This window comes from Macaca nemestrina, chromosome 10, assembly GCF_043159975.1.
Source record: "Macaca nemestrina isolate mMacNem1 chromosome 10, mMacNem.hap1, whole genome shotgun sequence".
NCBI lineage: Eukaryota > Metazoa > Chordata > Mammalia > Primates > Cercopithecidae > Macaca > Macaca nemestrina.
In genome coordinates, this window is record NC_092134.1 from 63,785,873 (window position 1) to 63,804,214 (window position 18,342).

The following is an 18,342-nucleotide window of genomic DNA, read 5'->3' on the forward strand; positions in this document are numbered from 1 at the left end:
TCCAGCACATTCAGCCAGTTAATCATCTCAGTCATCCATGTTTTATTCATAAACATGAGGAACGATGTTTCTTTGGCTGCTTGCTTTGCCCTTTCAAGTTACACCAGTATTATACCGTCCCAATGTTTTCCTTCATGTCACATAAAACGCACGTGGCATCTTGTCACCAGAGATGTCTCTACCAATATTGGACTGAGACCGGCTGGTTACTGTTGCTCCCAGAGCTAGCACGATGAGCATTTGTAATTCAAGGGCAAGGTTTTAAGTTGTTCTTCAAACCCCATTAAGGCTGTAAGTCCATGGAGATGTGTAGCAAATAACTATGTAATCCGAGGCCAGAGTAGACCAAATTACCAAACAGGCTTATCTCACCTCAATTATTCATTTTATGTCAGTCCTGAAGGAGATTTAAAATGTTAGGATTGGCCAAGCGTGGTGGCTCATGCCTGTAATGCCAGCACTTTGGGAGGGTAAGGTGGGTGGATCATTTGAGGTCAGGAGTTTAAGACATCCTGGCCAACATGGTAAAACCTGTCTCTACTAAAAATACAAAAATTATCTGGGCGTGGTAGCACCTGCCTGTAATCCCAGCTATTGAGGAGGCTGAGGCCTGAGAATCACTTGAACCTGGGAGACGGAGGTTGCAGTGAGCTGAGATCATACCACTACACTCCAGCCTGGGCGACAGAATAATACTCTGTCTCAAATAAATAATTACTTAACTAAATGATAGAATTATTTGTTTTATTTTTTAAATGGTAAAAAGCCAGCAGGAAATTCTTGGTAGCCAATCCATCAAATTTAATCACAAAGGGAGCCCAATCGTGATGCAAGTTCACCCTACCTGGATGAATATATCCTTTCCACAAGGTTCCAATTTCTCTTGTTTTAACCCTAATTGTACAGATGTAAATGCAAAGCCTCATCAGGAATGTTTACAAATTACCTCTGAGCAACGACTGTGCTTTACTCACTCTTCCACCCTGGGCTCTAGCAGGCTTTCCATCACAGTGATTAGGAGCAGGGACTTGGAGCCAGACTTCCGAATTTGCTCTCGCTAGCTGCGTACATTTAGTGAATCTCTCCAGGCCCCAGTTTCCTCATTTGTAAAGTGTAAATAATAATACTAATACCAACTCATCTAATTATTGTGATAACTGAATGAATCAATGCATAGGAGGTGCTTAGCAGGGCCTTAGTATATAGTCAATAAATGTGAACTGGTCATTGCACTCTCATGAATTTACTCTCATCCATTGTTAAGGGGGGGTTTTATGGGTCCTTGGGAAACATGACTTTAATTCAACTGTACTAAGGGAGAAAGAATATGTACTAGGTGATAGATAGATAGATAGATAGATAGATAGATAGATAGATAGATTCATAGATATAGATATATAGATATTTCTTAATGTCTAAGTCTCTAGATCAGTGATTCTCAAAGTGTGGTCTGGGGATATCTGGGGATCCCTAAGACCCCTCCAGAGAGTCCTGAAGGTCAAAAATGTTTTCATAATAGCACAACATGTTATTTGCCTTTTTCATTCTCATTCTGTCAAGAGTGTCCAGAGGAATTTTCCAGAGGCCACAAGATATGTGATGATGTCATCACTTAGCAGTAAATGGAATGTGTGCTTGTACAAGCTTGCATTTCAGACATTCCCCAGTTATAATTTTAAATACAGTAAAGAGTAGTAGATATAACCCACATAAGCAAATCTCTTTGGGATATTCAATAATTTTTAAGAGTTTAAAAGGAATCTGAGATCAAAAAGTGTGAGAGCCTCTGCTAGACTATCTCAAGTCCTCAAACCCCCATTTAAAAATATATAAGGCAAACATACCAAACTCATCTCTTAACTCTGAGACTCTGCCCCCAAAACTAGGCCCCCGAAGCTACTCTGCCTGGGTCTTGTCATTGTGTGTTTCAGGCTGTCTGGGTCCGACTTTCCTGACGAGGAGTGGCTGTGGAATTATGAGAAGCATGGCCACCGGCATTCCATGATAAGAAGAGTCAAGCGGTTCCTGAGTGCCCACGAACACCCCTCCAGTCCCAGAAGAAGAAGCTATAGAAGGCAGACAAGTGACAGCTCCATGTTCTTACCCCGAGATGACCTCAGCCCAGCCAGGGATCTACTGGATGTGCCCTTAAGAAACCCCCACAGGGCCTCACCCACCTGGAAGAAATCCTCCTTCCCAGAAGGAAGCCCCACGCTGCGCTCCAGCATCGGAGAGCTGTCCACCATCAGGGAGACCAGCCAGACAAGCACTTTACAGAGCCTGACCCCACAGTCCAGTGTGAGAACCTCGCCCATCAAAATGCCACTGGTGCCCGAAGTACTGATCACAGCGGCCGAAGCTCCGGTGCCCACTTCAGACAGCTACCACCATGACTCCGCTACCTCCATCTTGAGCTCTGAGTTTACAGGGGTTCAGCCAAGCAAGACTGAGCAGCAGCAGGGCCCCATGGGATCCATCCTGTCTCCTTCAGAGAAGGAAACACCTCCCAGAGGCCCCGGTCTCCAGACTGTTTCAGCCAGTGCCGAGGAAAATATATTCAACTGTGAAGAAGACCCTGGTGATACCTTTCTAAAAAGGTGGAGCTTTCCCGGATTCCTGGAGTCCAGCCACACTTCCCTAGGAAACCTAAGTCCAGACCCCATGAGTTCTCAGCCAGCTCTTTTAATTGACACAGAAACATCCTCAGAGGTCAGTGGGATCAACATTGTGGCTGGCTCTCGAGTCTCTCCTGATATGCTGTATTTAATGGAAAACCTGGACACTAAGGAAACAGATATCATAGAGCTGAACAACAGGGAAACTGAGGAATCACCCAAATGAGTGCCACAAAGTTCTAGGACCTGGTTCTGGCCTAGATTCTTATCTCCCCAAAAGCAGCATTAGTCCCAGGACATACCTGAAGGCTGGTTAACTTTTTAAAAACATGATCACACGATATAAGCTACTTAGAACTTTGAAGGGCATTATGATCCTGACTTTTTGAGAACTGAGAAAAATCAAATGCATTCACGTCATCCATCACAACATGGCTGTCACTGGAAGTTACACAGACCACAGTGATAAATAAGTATTAACCAAATAAGGAATCTGAAAAATATACACGACTTACAAATTCATAGATTATTAGCTGTGGAAAGAGTCTCATAAATCATAGTCCAATCCCCTAGACCTAAAGGCCCAGACACATAGGGTTCTCTATTTCTCTTCTTTTTTCTCTTTCTTCTTCTCTTTAGCCATAAAGAAAGGAGATGGATCACACAATGCCTGAAAGACCCCCTCCTTCCTAACTTTTCGTTCGAGGCTTTCTAACCACCTCATTCCTACTTTCCGATAACTAGTATTGTTATTATCACTTCCTGATTCTTAAGCTTCATCAGCACCAGAACACTTCATTCTCTTCAATTTCCTTTTCTACTTTTGTCTCTTTCCCCTTTATTCTGTCATCCTTTTTTCCCCTTCCCTTCTCTCTGGTTGTGCTGCTTTTCTAGTGACTCTAATCTGTCCCATTTTTCAGGTTATAATATTTCCTCTTGCCAAATCTGTTGCTTACATCTTGCCATGAATTTCAAAATATAAGACATTGGCAAAGCCTCCTACAGAATCATCAAAGGTGTCAACGAATCCAGCCTGATACCCTTCTAGCCTCACTTCCAGTGGAAGGCCTATAGGAGTGATGGTTCCCCCCATGCCCTTGCAGCCATTGCCATTTCTTTCTGCTTCCACTCTTTGGTCTTGGGCACTGGAGAAAAATGAAGCCAAGAGAATATGAAATTTGCATAGCCAAATGCTATGGAACCAAAGAATAAGATGACTCACTCACGTGTTTAACTCGAACTCTTATGCAAAAATCCCAATCGTGTTGCAACGTGGGACCAGTTACTGTGTCTATCGGGTCATTTGGGAATGAGGTAGGATACTGGGCTGGGTGGCTAATGGGGTCCAGGGCTGCATAACGGGGACCAGATGTTGGTACTCCTCCCAGGGAGCTCTCAGGACGGCTGTTTGTCGTGAGCTCCCAGGTGCCTAGGCCATGCCTTACGACTGCTGCACTTACCATTTGTCATATGATGACACTTGACTTCATATGGCTTTAGAAATAAAATCACCCTCATAACTACCATTTATTGAGTGCTCACAGTGTTCCAGGCAGCAGCGAATCTCATGAGACTGATACACTGTTATTTCCATTTTAAAGGCAAGAGAAACAGGCTTTAGAGAAGTAAGGTATTTGCCTAAAATCACATAGCCAAGAAGTGACAGTGTTCACATTCAAACCCAGGTTTATCTGACTCAAGAGCCCACACTGTTAACCTGTATGCTTTCTCACTGTCCTATGCTATCTGTAAGGCCCTGAATCTGCCAGCAATTTGCCCAGCATTCTGGAGGATGCTCCAAGGGAGGCATGCCCAAAGAGATTTAGGTTCAGGCTAAATCTCTCCAGCCTCAAGGGCCTCTCTGGGTCCTCCCCGCTCAAGTCTACCTGGGTCTTTTATGCACTCATAGAGAAGGGCATTGCTCCAGCTTGGAGTACCAGCCATAGTCCTCTTTATTTTTCATGACAGAAGAAAGTTGGCAGGACCCTCCTTCCCTTCGCCAACTCCTCCTGATACACAATGTTAAAATTGGCACATTTTCACATGACCTCATATCTCCCAGGCCTCCAAGCTGCATGACAGCAATGACACTGACTTTAACTTTTCTCAAAGGATTGAAAAGAAATAATATTAGAGGAAATGCTACACACCTTGATGGTTCTCTATGTTGGTTGGTAGTGTTAGCACCTGGGAAAGCACCATTATTCCCAAAGCACTACGCATAGACTATGGGATCAAGAGCCAATATAACACTTCAAGAAGGCAGGACCCCTAACCTTCTCCCAGTCACCGCGCTCTTAATGCTATTTTATTGGATGTTTCAATTTCAGTCTGTCTATTCTCTTCTCTTTGGTTCTATCTGTTGCTCAAATTCAAGTAAGTTTCTACTTAGCTGCTTTTGAAATATAATCAGCTTTCATTCCTAAATCCAAGGTGATAAATTATACACAAATATAATAATACATTTATGAAGGGCTGGCAGTGTTCATTTATCTCTGCTTCCATGCACCCCTTATGCACTTTTATCCAGATAATTATTTAATTTCCTCAATATTTCTTCAAAATTTGAAATAGAGTCTCATTTTCTCCTTGCAGTGAAAACTAAATTATGGCATGCTTGATGAGCCCATGTGGTTGAATTCAGCTACAAAATCAAGCCAGCAATTGCTCAGAGCAGATGAAGAAATTCTCTATTAATTCTAAAATGAGTTTTTACTCAACGCAGACCATGGTTGAAAAAAACAAAATGATTTCTTCTCATGTACCTGATTTAGTTGCCTGCCTAGCTCCTTTTCCCCGAGTGCTGGAACCTTCACCCACCTGGATGAATGGTCACATGGCCTGGTGCCTTAATCTTTTGGGTTTGCATTCCAAGAACAGGCTCAACTCTGTCACGTTAAATGTGACCCGAAAGCCAGAGAGTGCGGTGAGGCCAAGCTCTATTTGTTGTGTTCTCTCCCTGCTTTGTAGAGATAACTCTGCCCTGACACTGAGGTCTGCAGTTCAGTAAGGAAATGGCCCACTAACTTTTTCTCAATTTTCCAAGAATTTAGAGATGACTGGCCCCCAGCAAAACAAAGAAGACTGTTATCTCCCATTCCTTTACTGTCATGTCTACTTCATGGTGTATCGCCTCCATCACTCCAGGCATCCACTTTCAGCCTGGTTCAGCTAAGCTATGGAAAATATTTTAAATGGAATGGAAAAATGTAAAATTTGCCATGAAAGTAAAGATTTGTTTAAATCTTAAAAATATACCTCTTCTTTTAGTGTTTTCCCCTCTAGATTCCTTCTCCAGATAAATTAGATAAATTGATTCAATTTTTTCTTTTCTTTTTTTTTTTTTTTTTTTGTTGAGACAGAGTCTCACTTTGTCACCCACAGCTGGAGTGCAGTGGCACAATCTCTGCTCATTGCAACCTCCACCTCCTGGGTGTAAGCGATTCTCCTGCCTCAGCCTCCCGAGTAGCTTGGATTATAGGTACATGCCATCACACCTGGCTAATTTTTTTGTATTTTTAGTAGAGATGGGGTTTCACCATGTTGGCCAGGCTGGCCAGGCTGGTCTTGAACTCCTGACCTCAAGCGATCCACCCATCTTGGCCTCCCAAAGTGTTGGGATTACTGGGATTACAAGCATGAGCCACCATCCCCTGCTTGATTCCACTTTAAATCAGTTTTCTGAGATCTTATTGTTATAAAATCTACTCTCTGAGAATCTACTGAGCCCAAGTGGCTATGCGTTATAATGGGATAAAGAAAACCAGTGTTTTCCTTTATAAACTTGAAAAAGTCTCTGTTCTTCTGAACTTCTTATTCTCATCTGTAAAATGAGCTCTTTTCTGGCTCATTTCACTGGGCCTTCATGAGATGTCGTGAGAGAAGGCTGGGAATGCAGCAGCACCGTATGGATGGCAAGCATGACTGGGGATTAATGTTCCCATGGATTCACTATGAACTTCAGAAAAAGCCCTTCTTCTCTTCCTCATTTAGTTACTTGTTTGCCAGGATCCCCTTATTCTACAGGATTCTAACCTCTTTCATTCAGGAAGCTTTTCTTATTTCTTTTTTAGAGACAGGTCCTGCTGTGTTGCCCAGGCTGGCCGTGAACTTCCTAGCTCAAGAGATCTGCCTGTCTCAGCCTCCAAAGAAGCTGGGACTTACAGACATGCGCCACTGTGCCTGGCTCAGAAAGCTTTTCTTCTAAGACGCACACCATTAAGCTTCCAAATAATTGATCTTGTCATTTCTCTTTGGCTTTTTTTCCTTTCATATGCTTCCCAACTCCTCCCACGTCTTCTTTTTCTGCAGTGTTTTTTGTCATAGTTCTTCACTGTCCACCATACCCCAGGCCTCATTGTTATGGCAATGAATTCCTCCTCTGACCCATTATGTGTCTCCATCCCCTCAACCAAAACATGGAACTGGAGAAAAGTAGTTGCTTCTGTTTTCTCCACTATAAATCGAGAGGCTTTAGAACCCCTGGTTCAAAGTTAGAAGACCCTCTTGAGGTATCTAATCTCCCTAAATCTGGTCCTAGACCAGTTAATTAGAAAGAACAACTACAGCTGTAAAAACGCCTAAGCAAGAGCCAGTTGAAACCTATTTCCCCTGCCCCTCTCTCATCACAATCATCTACATGGTCAACAAAAAACATTTTCTGATGTGCTGGGCCTATTAACAGCAACAACCAAAGATTTCCTCATTTCGTCTTGTTGAACTATGTCAGATAGGTCCTCAAGACTTTTGCATGCTTTTTTGTTTTTTTAGTTTCTATGGACCTTAATTTTTGGGACAGGCTTTTCCGGTCATAGGGCCACTGAGTCAAAAGAACCAATTCAAGAACACCAGGATCGTTCTCTTTTTGCAAATCTTACAAAACCCAGAAAAAAAGATTCCTATTCACTGGCAAAGCTCGAGAGACAGAATCCTAACAAACATTCACCTCTCTCCAAACTCTCTCCCTTCATCACCTCCACCTGTGCAGCCAGCTCGTGCCAGTCCATGGCAAATGGAAAACGCACCAATTTCCCTGTAAAATCAAGACCCAAAAACCACATTTGCCCAAGTAATTAATTCACTTTGGAGGTTACATTTTTGTGTTTTATTTTGTTTTGTTTCTAGGTTAATTCAGAAAGTGGACTCAAACCTCCCTTTTGCCACAGGTAGATTTGTCCAGGTGGTTACCTAGAATCATCTTCTCTGACCTTCTAATTTTAGACATTTGCCAAAAGCAGCAAAGGGAATGTTGTATCTTGTATCCTGAAAACAAATAAGAACGTTTCTAAAAAGGGTTTTGCACAGAAGTGCTGATGTGTTCCAGGTTCTTTGTCTAGGCCAGTGGCTCTCAGCCAGAGATGGCTTTGCACCCAGAAGATATTTGACAATGTCTGGAGATAATTTTAGTTGTCATGCTGGGGAGTATTTCTGGCATCTAGTGGGTAGAGGCCAGAAATGCTGCTAAATATCCTACAATGCACAGGACAGACGTCCACAACTATTTGGCCCAATATCCCAAGTTTGAGAAACCTGATTTAGGCCAATAAGAAGGTAAAAATGAGAAAACCACCAAGGAGATTAGTGATGAGAGATGAGCTAGAGAAAGAAATAGAAGAGAAGAGATTGGCCCAGCAACAGACTAAATTCCTATTCTGTGTACAAGCTGTGAAATAATTACCATTTCTCCCTTGATGATAGAGGATCCGATATCTCAAATTCAGAAAAATCGGATTTGAACCCGGAGGTTTATGCTTAGATTCCTTGAATGGCTCCTACCAGTAAGAGTAGCTAAATGCCATTGCTGGCATGACTGTAATTTCCTTAGATTATAGTTTACATAAAGATTGACTATCGATCCGGCACAGTGGCTCATGCTAATAATCCCAGCACTTTGGGAGGCCAAGGCAGGCGGGTTGCTTGAGGTCAGGAGTTTGAGACTAGCCTGGCTAACATGGCAAAATCCCATCTCTACTAAAAAAATTTAAAAAATTAGCCGGGCATGGTGGCGCACACCTGTAATCCCAGCTCTTGGGAGGCTGAGGCACAAGAATCACTTGAACCCAGGAGGCGGAGGTTGCAGTGAACTGAGATCATGCTACTGCACTTCAGCCTGGGCAACAGAGCAAGTCTGTCTCAAATAATAATAATAAATTCTTCCCAATATTATTGAAGAACTTGTGCCAATAAACTGCTAGACTGTGGATAGACAACTGATCTAGCTTCAGCTTTTATATATGTCTTTCTTAGGACTGAACAAACTGTATCTTCTAGACATGTAATTTGGCACTTTATTAGAAAGGACTTTTTAGTAGAAAAGTTACAATGGATGGGGTCAGTTTACCACCTTCCCATGGGCCAAACTCATGGATTCCTCTGCCTCAGACTTCCAGGAGAATAACATCAAGGAATTTGTGAAATCCTGGATGATGTCACCAGTTGGACTCATATTCATAGTCATTCATGAAACATTAAGCAACTATTGAGTGTCAGGCATTCCACTAAAGCTGGGTGTCTGGGAAGTTCTGTCCCTCCCACCCTCCCTAACAGATCTGCCACTCTCTCTGCAGGTCCTGGGAAATAAGAACATGCCTTCTGAAGCTCATTCATGTTTGCCCCTGAGTTTGTTTTCTTCATCCCCAATGCTGTTCCCCATCCTAACTATTTTAGTTTAACGTGAAGCCCTTTGCTTGTATACATTCTTATAGAATGCATATTGTTTTGTGTGCAACTGTTTTTGGAGTATAGGTCTCATCTGTTTGTTTTTCACTTAGTACTATGTTTTTCACTTAGCACTCCCAAATTCTCTCTTGTAAATCTTATCTACTCCCCAAATTGCTTCTTGCTGCGTACTCCAGAATGTCTTATATCTCACTTACGTACTGTCCCAATTGCCTCTACCTCCCTCCAGAGACCCTAGGGACCTCCCTCCAGACACCCTAGGGACCCATAGAAGAGTTTCTTTGGGGTGTAGACCCATGAACAGATTGATCTCCTCCAGAAGTGTCCTTGCATCCCTTTCCCCAATCCCAAGCTTGGCATTGCCTCACTATCTGTTTTTTCCAGCCTGACAAATGTAAACGGATGCCTAACTGTTGTTTAATTGACATTTATCTGATTTCTAATGCCATTAAGCATCTCTTCATGTGCCTGTGCATCCTTTCAGGACTCTTCTTCTGAAAATTGCCTTTTCAACTTCTTTGCTTTTTTATCTAATGGACTTTCTATACTTTTCTTATTGATTTTCGGGAGTTCCTTCTGTTTCTAGACTGGTAATAGACCCTTGTTGGTTTCACACATTGTAGTGGTCTTTTCTGATCTTTTGTGTGTCTATTAAAAGTATCCATGGTATTTGTTTAATAGAAATCCTTAATTTAATATAATCAAATTCATCAATGTTTTTGTTTTATGCTTTTGAAGTTATTTGTATAAGAAATACAAATTTCCCATCCCTCTCTCATGATATTCTCCTACATTTTTTGTCCTATTTCCTTTACAGTGTTAAGTAGGGATAAGTTTTGTTGTTTTTTTTTTCTCCATAGAGTGAGCCAATTATCTCCCCATCTACTAAACGACCTTTCATAAGTTCTACATATTTTTTGCAAATTAGATACACTGGTATGAAACAAATAGCATCTGAAAGAGGGGAGAGAGAGGGTGATATGAGTGGAAGAAAAGAAATAAAACTCCAGCTCCTCCCCACTAAATACTAACTTCCTTCCAAATGCCTGCCCTCCTGCTACCTGTGAGTGGTGACATTTCCCCTTTCAGTGCTTGGGGCATAGCACTCATTTGCACAAAAGCCGACTAAAAATAGGCCAACTCTTGTATCAGACTAAACTGCAGGAGTAAAGCCTGCTACTTAAGGAGCTGTTGCTTAAGGAGAAACAGAGATGATAGTTCAGGACCCTTCAACACTCAGAAGAAGGCAGGAGCAAATCCAGAGAGGTGGAGTCCACAATCAAATTCTATTTAGGGTCTGGGATCAGCAAAGGTGGAGGCTTGCACCAAATGGCCAGCATCACTTGTTCTGCTGAGGTCTGCTCTGGGTCTACAGTCTAAGTCTTTACTCACCTTTATGCCTCAAAGATGGGTGAATATTGAGTGTTTACTGCCCCCCTTGGCCCTGTCCTTATAAATCAGCTGCCATGCTTGGATGGTTGCAGATGGGTTCAGAAGTGAATGAATCTCATCTTGTTTTTATTCCCAAGGAACAAAACTTTCTGGAAGTGGCAGCATCTTCAATTCTAATGATAAGCTTGGTATTAATCCACATGGTTACTGGACCCTACTGACTCCAAAGGAAAAGCACAACCAAGATTAGAAAACACTTTCAATCAGTCATTTTTTTCCAAATAAAAATGGAATCCGATTACTTTCATAACTAAAGAATGAAGGAAGACAGGCAGATTTCTGTCACATTCATTCACCTCTCTTCAACATGGTTTTGCTCCCCCGGCCCTGATGCAGAGGCTCACCTCTCTTCAACATGGTTTTGCTCCCCCGGCCCTGATGCAGAGGCTATGTGCCCCTGATACTCTGCAGGGAAAAAGGTTTAGCTGGAAGGGGCTGGATGGGACAATGCCCTTCTCGTGGGTACAGTGGAAATGAGACATGCGCCAACTTGCCTTAGAAGGCAGCCAGGCCCTTTCCACTGGGATGTAAGCTCCATTCACTGGCTTTTTCAACCAGTGCATCTCCAGTGATTAGAAAACTGTCTGACCATATGAAAAAAAAAAAAAATAGGTGCATGGATGCTTGAAGGAAAGAAAAAAATGAATAAATAAAACCAAGTCAGATCTAGATCCAAAGTTAGGAGACCTGAAAACCTCAATCAAGTGTAACCACAAACTTAGCTGTGTGATCTCAGTCAAGTTACTTGAACACTCTGGACTTCATTTTGCTCATCTCTAAATGAATGGTTAGACTAAGTTATTTAAAATCCCTCTCAAGGCCAGGCACAGTGGCTCACGCCTATAATCCCAGCACTTTGGGACTGGTGGGTCACTTGAGGTCAGGAGTTTGAGACCATGGTGAAACCCCTTCTCTACTAAAATACAAAAAATTAGCCGAGCATGGTGACAGGCACCTGTAATCCCAGCTACTTGGGAGGCTGAGGCAGGAGAATCACTTGCACCTGGGGATAGGGGGGCGGAAGTTGCAGTGAGCCGAGATCGCACCACTGCACTCCAGCCTGGGTGACAGAGCAAGACTCCATCTCAAATAAATAAATAAATAAATAAATAAATAAATAAATAAATTCCTCTCAAATGCTGGTTCCAGTAACATCTCTGGAGATTCTATACCTGGGGAGGAAGAAAGACACAGTTGTGATGAAAATTAGAAAATTGACCTAAATAGTGAAAGGAAAAGGAGCGTGAGATCAGGAAAGGGAGGGTTAACACCTTTTGGGTACTTAGGTTGTGCCTGGTGTTTTACATATATCACTTCAATCGGTCCTCATGACAGCTACAAAGTAAATAGGAGGAATATAGAAAAGCTAAATAACTTGCTACAGGTTACACAACAATTAAAATTTCAGTTTGGGATTTGAACACAGGTCCCCTAGGCTCATTGCTGATTGTACTATTCCACACCACATCCATAATAGTTAACCAGGTTGGGATAGAAAGTTATGTTTGCAGCACACAACTGATAAGTAGTCAATCACCAATCACTGTAACCACTCAACCACCTCTGCCGACTTACCCTTTGAGGTCCATGGAGGAACCTTGGGAGACCAACATTTATTGAACCTATTAGGTGGCAGTTACTGCAGTAAGTGCTGTCCATGCCTTATCACATTTAATTCTCTTAACAAGCTGTGAAGTATCTCTGAGCTCATTTTATAGGTAAGGAAACTGGGGTTTGGAGAAAAAACTTAGCGTTCCTGGGAGCCTTAACAAAAATGCAGTGAGCTTTAGCCCTTCCAAAAGCTTACCTATCAGTCTGCCCTTAGCCATCCTCTAGCGGATGTCTGGTAATATTATAATAAACCAATACTGAACACTCTGCCAAATAAGTAGAACACAATTTGTGCTCTAATTCAATTGGCCATCCCTTTCACCCTGGCATTTCATCAACCAGAAAAAATTAAAACCAAACATCATCAAACAAAAGAGGCCCCCCCATAGGTTCTTCAATTCTCATATGTATATAAATGCCATTGAAGTCCCAAGAAAAGTGTCAAATAAATTTAAAGCCCAAAACCAAATAGCTACTGGATTTGAATCTACTTTCTTCTAATAGTTAACTGTAAATAAAGATGCAAATTGAATAAATTACATTTATTACAATCAGCAATGATTTATCAATTATACTAAAAATACTATTTAAAAAATAGCTAAACAATTAGGACTCGCCAGTCAAATGGTCTGGAAAAATAAAATAGCATTAAATATAATACTAGCAAAAGAAAGTGGAGTTTGTGTCATAATCAAAACCCAATGCAGTACTTATATCCCTAATAACACTATGCCCAGTGGAACCATAATTAAAGCATTACAGAATCTTACTGCCCTATCAAATAAGCTAGCCAAAAATTCTGAACTAAACAATCCCTTCAAAAATTTAATAAAAAATTGGAGTAAATTTAAAAAAAACTTACATCCTCAATCCTCATCTCTCTAGCCATTAAAATAGAGTTACTTATTCTCATAAAATACTGCATCATACCCTGTGCCCCAAAATTAATACAAAACCTTATTAAAACAACTCTCACTAAAACCTCTTGCAATCCTCCTCCCCCTAATTCACATAAACTTTTCCTTCTAAAAGACCAAGTAAAACAACAGAGCCAAATTATGCTAAAACAAATTTTTTTTAAGTTATAACAATTCCTTATCACATTTAATTCTCTTAATGAGCTGTGAAGTATCTCTATGCCCATTTTATAGGTGCGGAAACTGGGGTTTGGGGACATAAACTACTGCAGCCATGCCACAGAGCTGATAATGAGCAGAGCTGGGTTTCAAAATCAGGCCTGCGCATAAGCCATGAGGCAGATACGTGACTTCACTGAAGGATAGCCCAACCCTAGAGCTTATTTCTCTATAAACACATTCTCTACAGTTGTACCTGCTCCCCTCCTGATCCCTTGCTTCATTGGCAACAACTTAAACTCTTGGGTTTAATATGGGATTGTACTTTGTCATGAGTCCAAACTGGTTTGGGTGCCTGAAGCACATCTGAAGATCCAGTGCAAGACCAGCAATTCCTCCTTCTTTGTACACATGTGAGGTTTTCAGGTTCTGAGACCATGCTTCAGAACACTGAAATTACATTAAATGTGTGGCGGCCTGTGTGAATTCAACTCTGTGAGCTTGGCGGAGAAAAGAGAAGCACCTGTATACGTGTAGAAAGAAAAGACCATTCTCCCTTCTCCCCTTCTCCCCGGGAAACAGATGTCTAAGAATGAGTGGAAGATGGAAGATAGAAAAATCCCACTCCCTCAGCCTCAATTCCAGAGTGATCCTGGTGGTTAAAGGTACAACACTCGAATCTTTCAAACAACTTGGCTCCTAAACACAAGCCAACAATCTCATCTGCTGCTCAACTGAAAAACATTCTCCACTTTTTAGCATCCAGGCATGTGGCGTTCCTGAGAAATGCACTTTATTAATGCCCAACATGGTACCTTCCTAGGAGATTTTAATGGTAATTTTCACTCTACCAGTGTTCTCATGTGTGCTGACTTCAGGGCCCAACCCTCACAGATGGTCAGTATTACTCACTCAAGGCTTTAAACTAGGGCATTCCAGAAGTACCAGTTTCCATGATGAAAAGTGGAACAGTAGAAGCACTTAAAGCAATTTTACCGAATCTAGTTTTTGTCTTTTTTTTTACATTAAGCAAAATAATGTTTACTAATAAGTTTCTTAATTTAGTAGTCTGAAACACAATTAGATATATACAATTTTGGTCTGCAGTGGGAAGGTGTCTGGTAGTCTGAATCTGATTTTCAGATAGCTCTTTTATTTTTGGCCAGCATGCTCCAATTTACCGCAGTCTCCACCACTCCCTATTGTCCTACACTAGGCCTGCTTCACTCATTTGTTGCCTGCCTAGCCCTCATAGTTATCTTGAGTTTGTACTTCTTTTACTAAAGCATCACTGGCTCCATGAAGACCTCAGCCACTGTGAGTTCCATAAATGCACTGAGGGAAAGAATAAGAAAATGCAGAAGTTAAAGTTCTCAGATCATCTTTCTGCTCACTTCTATAAACTCCCAGCAGCCCCATGCTATCACTCAGACATGTTAAACCTGCATGCTTTTCTCTTGTTGACCTGCCTCTCTGGGTGAAATACACAGTCATGGTATTCGCCCTGGCTGGATGACAGTGTAAATCATCCAAGATGCAGGGACTCCCAGCACCAACCAACCCTGCTTGACCAGGCCCCATTGGCAGCAGGCCTGGCAGAGATGTCAGATCCCAGACAACTCAGGAACAGCATGTCATTGCCATGCCATTCCCACTCGGGAAACTCGAGCCTCTTCATTCAGGTTTGTATAGCCACAGCCGCTGTTCACGGAACCTGGCAGGCTGGTTGGCTCTTACCATAGGCGGGGCAGCCAGGAGCCCTCCTGCTATTTCCATCCTTTAGCCTCAGGAGCCATCAGTCACTCCCAGGTCAGCTCCACAGCAATGGGCATGGAGCGCTGAGCAACAGAGAGCACTCCACACAGACAGGAGATGAAAGGATTTGGGATGGGTTTTTTTTGCGGGGGGGGGATGGGGGCACAGGGGTTTGAGATGGAGTTTCACTCTCTCACCTAGGCTGGTGTTCAGTGGCACAGTCTCGTCTCACTGCAACCTCTGCCTCCTGGGCTCAAGCGATTCTCGTGCCTCGGCCTTCCAAGTAGCTGGGATTATAAGCATGCCCCACCACGCCCGGCTAATGTTTGTATTTTTAGTAGAGACGGAGTTTCACCATGCTGGCCAGGCCACTCCTGCCCTCAAGTGATCTGCCCACCTTGGCCTCCCAAAGTGCTGGAATTACAGGTGTGCACCACTGTGCGCAGCCTAGGATATGGAATGTGTTAAAGCCAGCTTTACTCTCCCAAGGAAAAAGGCAAGCCAGTAAGTAGAGGAAGAAGAAACAGCTAAGCCAGAGTTAGTAAATCCTGCTGGTGGGAGAGATGGCTGAGGACAAGATCAAACCCCCTCACTGCAGGGGAAATAAAACTTCTAAAAGTTGTAAGTGACCAAAAGTTGATAAAAGACTGATGTCAGGCAAAACGTCAGTCAAATGTAAGAGGCAAGAATATGCCCGTGTTCTTGAGTTCTCTCCATGATGGGCGCTGGCTTTGTGTCTAGCCAACACAGGTTCAGAGCCACTTTCCTCCGACTATTTCCAGGGACACTCAGAGAGCCTGTGGAAGGAGCACTGAGGCATTTGAGAGCAAAGAGCAGAAAGCCAGCATCAGAGTAGAAATGACCCTGTCCTTCAGCTGTCCCACCGAGGTCAATGGGGTCTGGCCCCACAGCCACCAGTGCAGTTCTCTGCAGCTGCCTCACCTCCAGTACCCAAGGCTAAGGGAGTCAATATTTCTCCCACACAGTTTTTGCAAATCCCACTCTGTTGTTACCCCACTGAAACATGCAGCATAGGGTGGGGCACAGTGGCTCACATCTGTAATCCCAGCAATAAGAGGCCAAGGCAAGAGGATTGTTTGAGACCAGGAGTTTGAGACCCACCTGGGCAACATAGTAAGTGCCCATCTCCACTAAAAAAGAACAAATAAATACATAAATATAAACTTAAAAACTAGCTAGGCATGCTGGCACGTGCCTATAGTCCCAGCTACTCAGAAGGCTAAGGCAGGAGGATGGCTTGAGCCTAGGAGGTCAAGGTGGCAGTGAGCTATGATCACGCCACTGTGCTCCAGCGTGGGTGACAAAGACTGTCTCCAAAAACCAAAACAAAACAAAAACATGCAGTAAAAATCAGATATAAGTATGTCTCCTAGGATCCAGGGCTGTCCAGAGTTGGTGTGGACATCTAAAACTTGTGTGATACACACAAATCCCCTCCCTCAGGGCCTCCTAGAACCTAAAAGAGCAGATACAGCATGGCATGGGTGTCACTGCCCCCTGCATCCACAACACCTGCTGGCTGGGTGCCGGCCAGGTACCTTTCCTATGTATTTTTCAGCAGACAGTGTGTACTTCCCATGGTCTGTGGTCCACAATATACCAGGGGAGTAAGTTCTTCTTGTTTTTTGTTTATTTGTTTGTTTTTCCTAGAGATGGATCTTGCTATGTAGCCCAGGCTGGCCTTGAACTCCTGGACTCAAGTGATCCTCCCACCTCAGCTTCTGGAGTAGCTGGGACTACTGGGATATGCCACCGTGCCTGGTTTATGGTTTTACTTTACATTCCACATATAAAACCAAATTTCAAACATGGCCTGGTCAACCTTTGTGAAGAAGCGAGGTCTTTGAACATAAAAGTAAGAATATGAGCTTTGGGCCAGGTGTGGTGGCTCATGCCTGTAATCCCAACACTTTGAGAGGCCGAGGCGGGCGGATCACCTGAGGTCAGGAGTTCGAGAGCATCCTGGCCAACATGGCAAAACCCCATCTCTACTGAAAATACCAAAAAAATTAGCAGGGCTTGGTGGCAGGAGCCTGTAATCCCAGCTACTCAGGAAGTTGAGGCAGGAGAATCACTTGAACCCAGGAGGTAGAGGTTGCAGTAAGCCGAGATTGCACCATGGCACTCCAGCCTGGGTGACAGAGCAAGACTCTGTCTAAAAAAAAAAAAAAAAAAAAAAGAATATGAGCTTTGGACTCAGATTTCATGGGTTCAAATCTTGGATAGACCACTTTTGGTGACAAGTTACTTAACCTTTCTGTGACTTGGTTTTCTCACGAATAAAATGGAGGTAACAGTAATATCTATTTTTGTGGGTGTTAATAAATTCATATTACACTGCCTGCCGTAGAGCATACACAATAAATGCTTGCTATTACATTTGTATCATCATATTATTAAGTAGTATGGTGATTAAGAGCTGAGGCACTGCTCTAGTCGGGCTGAAACACTTTCCAGCTGTGAGACCTTGGGTGAGCTACCCAACATCCCTTAGCCTCAATTTCATCAACTACAAAATTGTGTTAATGCCAGAACCTTCCTCATCAGGTTGTTTGAAAAATTAAATGAAATTGTGAAGATAAAGCGATTAATACAGGGTCTGATGCAAAGTTATGACTCAGTAATTATTAGCTATTTTTAATATTAGTTAAAAAAATGGGCCACACTTTCGAGCAAAAGATTTGGGATTAATTTTTTCTCCCCTTCCCCCTCCTCAGATTTCATAATTTTTAATGTTTCTTCCCTAAAGTATATAAATGACTATTTTGCGAAGTCAAATATCTATGGACATTATTTCTTAAATCTCCTGCCTTGGACCGATTTGATAAAAACAGCACGTAACAAACTCCACGTGGCGGAAGCAAAGGCCAAGGGAGGAACACCAGCGAGAGTTTCTCCACGCTGCCTCCAGGTGGCAGCAGTTAGCATGGTGAGCCTCAAAAAGCCCAGATGAGAGCCTCCGCTTCAATCCATCTGAAACCAAGGGTGGAAGCTTTGTTCATCCCTGAGGGCGACTGGAGGTTCTCAGATGCACTTGACATTGCCTCTGGGGAAGGAGGCTTGGGACATGGATGGACAGGGCTGGGGTGATCAGGGCTGCCCCTAACGTATGTAGAGCCCCTGTGTATGTAAAT

The 18,342-nt window shown here is 42.8% G+C and overlaps 1 protein-coding gene across 5 annotated transcripts in view; it reads left to right on the forward strand.

Annotated features, from left to right (window-relative positions):
- Positions 1–5,906, forward strand: part of LOC105473390 (bestrophin 3) — a 47,606-nt gene extending 41,700 nt beyond the window's left edge. For all 5 annotated transcript variants that reach the window (XM_071071454.1, XM_011727186.2, XM_071071456.1 and 2 more), the window contains one exon: positions 1,932–5,906. In XM_071071454.1, the coding sequence (XP_070927555.1) occupies positions 1,932–2,841 (910 nt within the window). In that variant the 3' untranslated portion in view covers positions 2,842–5,906. The remainder of the gene's footprint in view (positions 1–1,931) is intronic.
- The last annotated feature ends 12,436 nt before the right edge of the window (positions 5,907–18,342 follow it).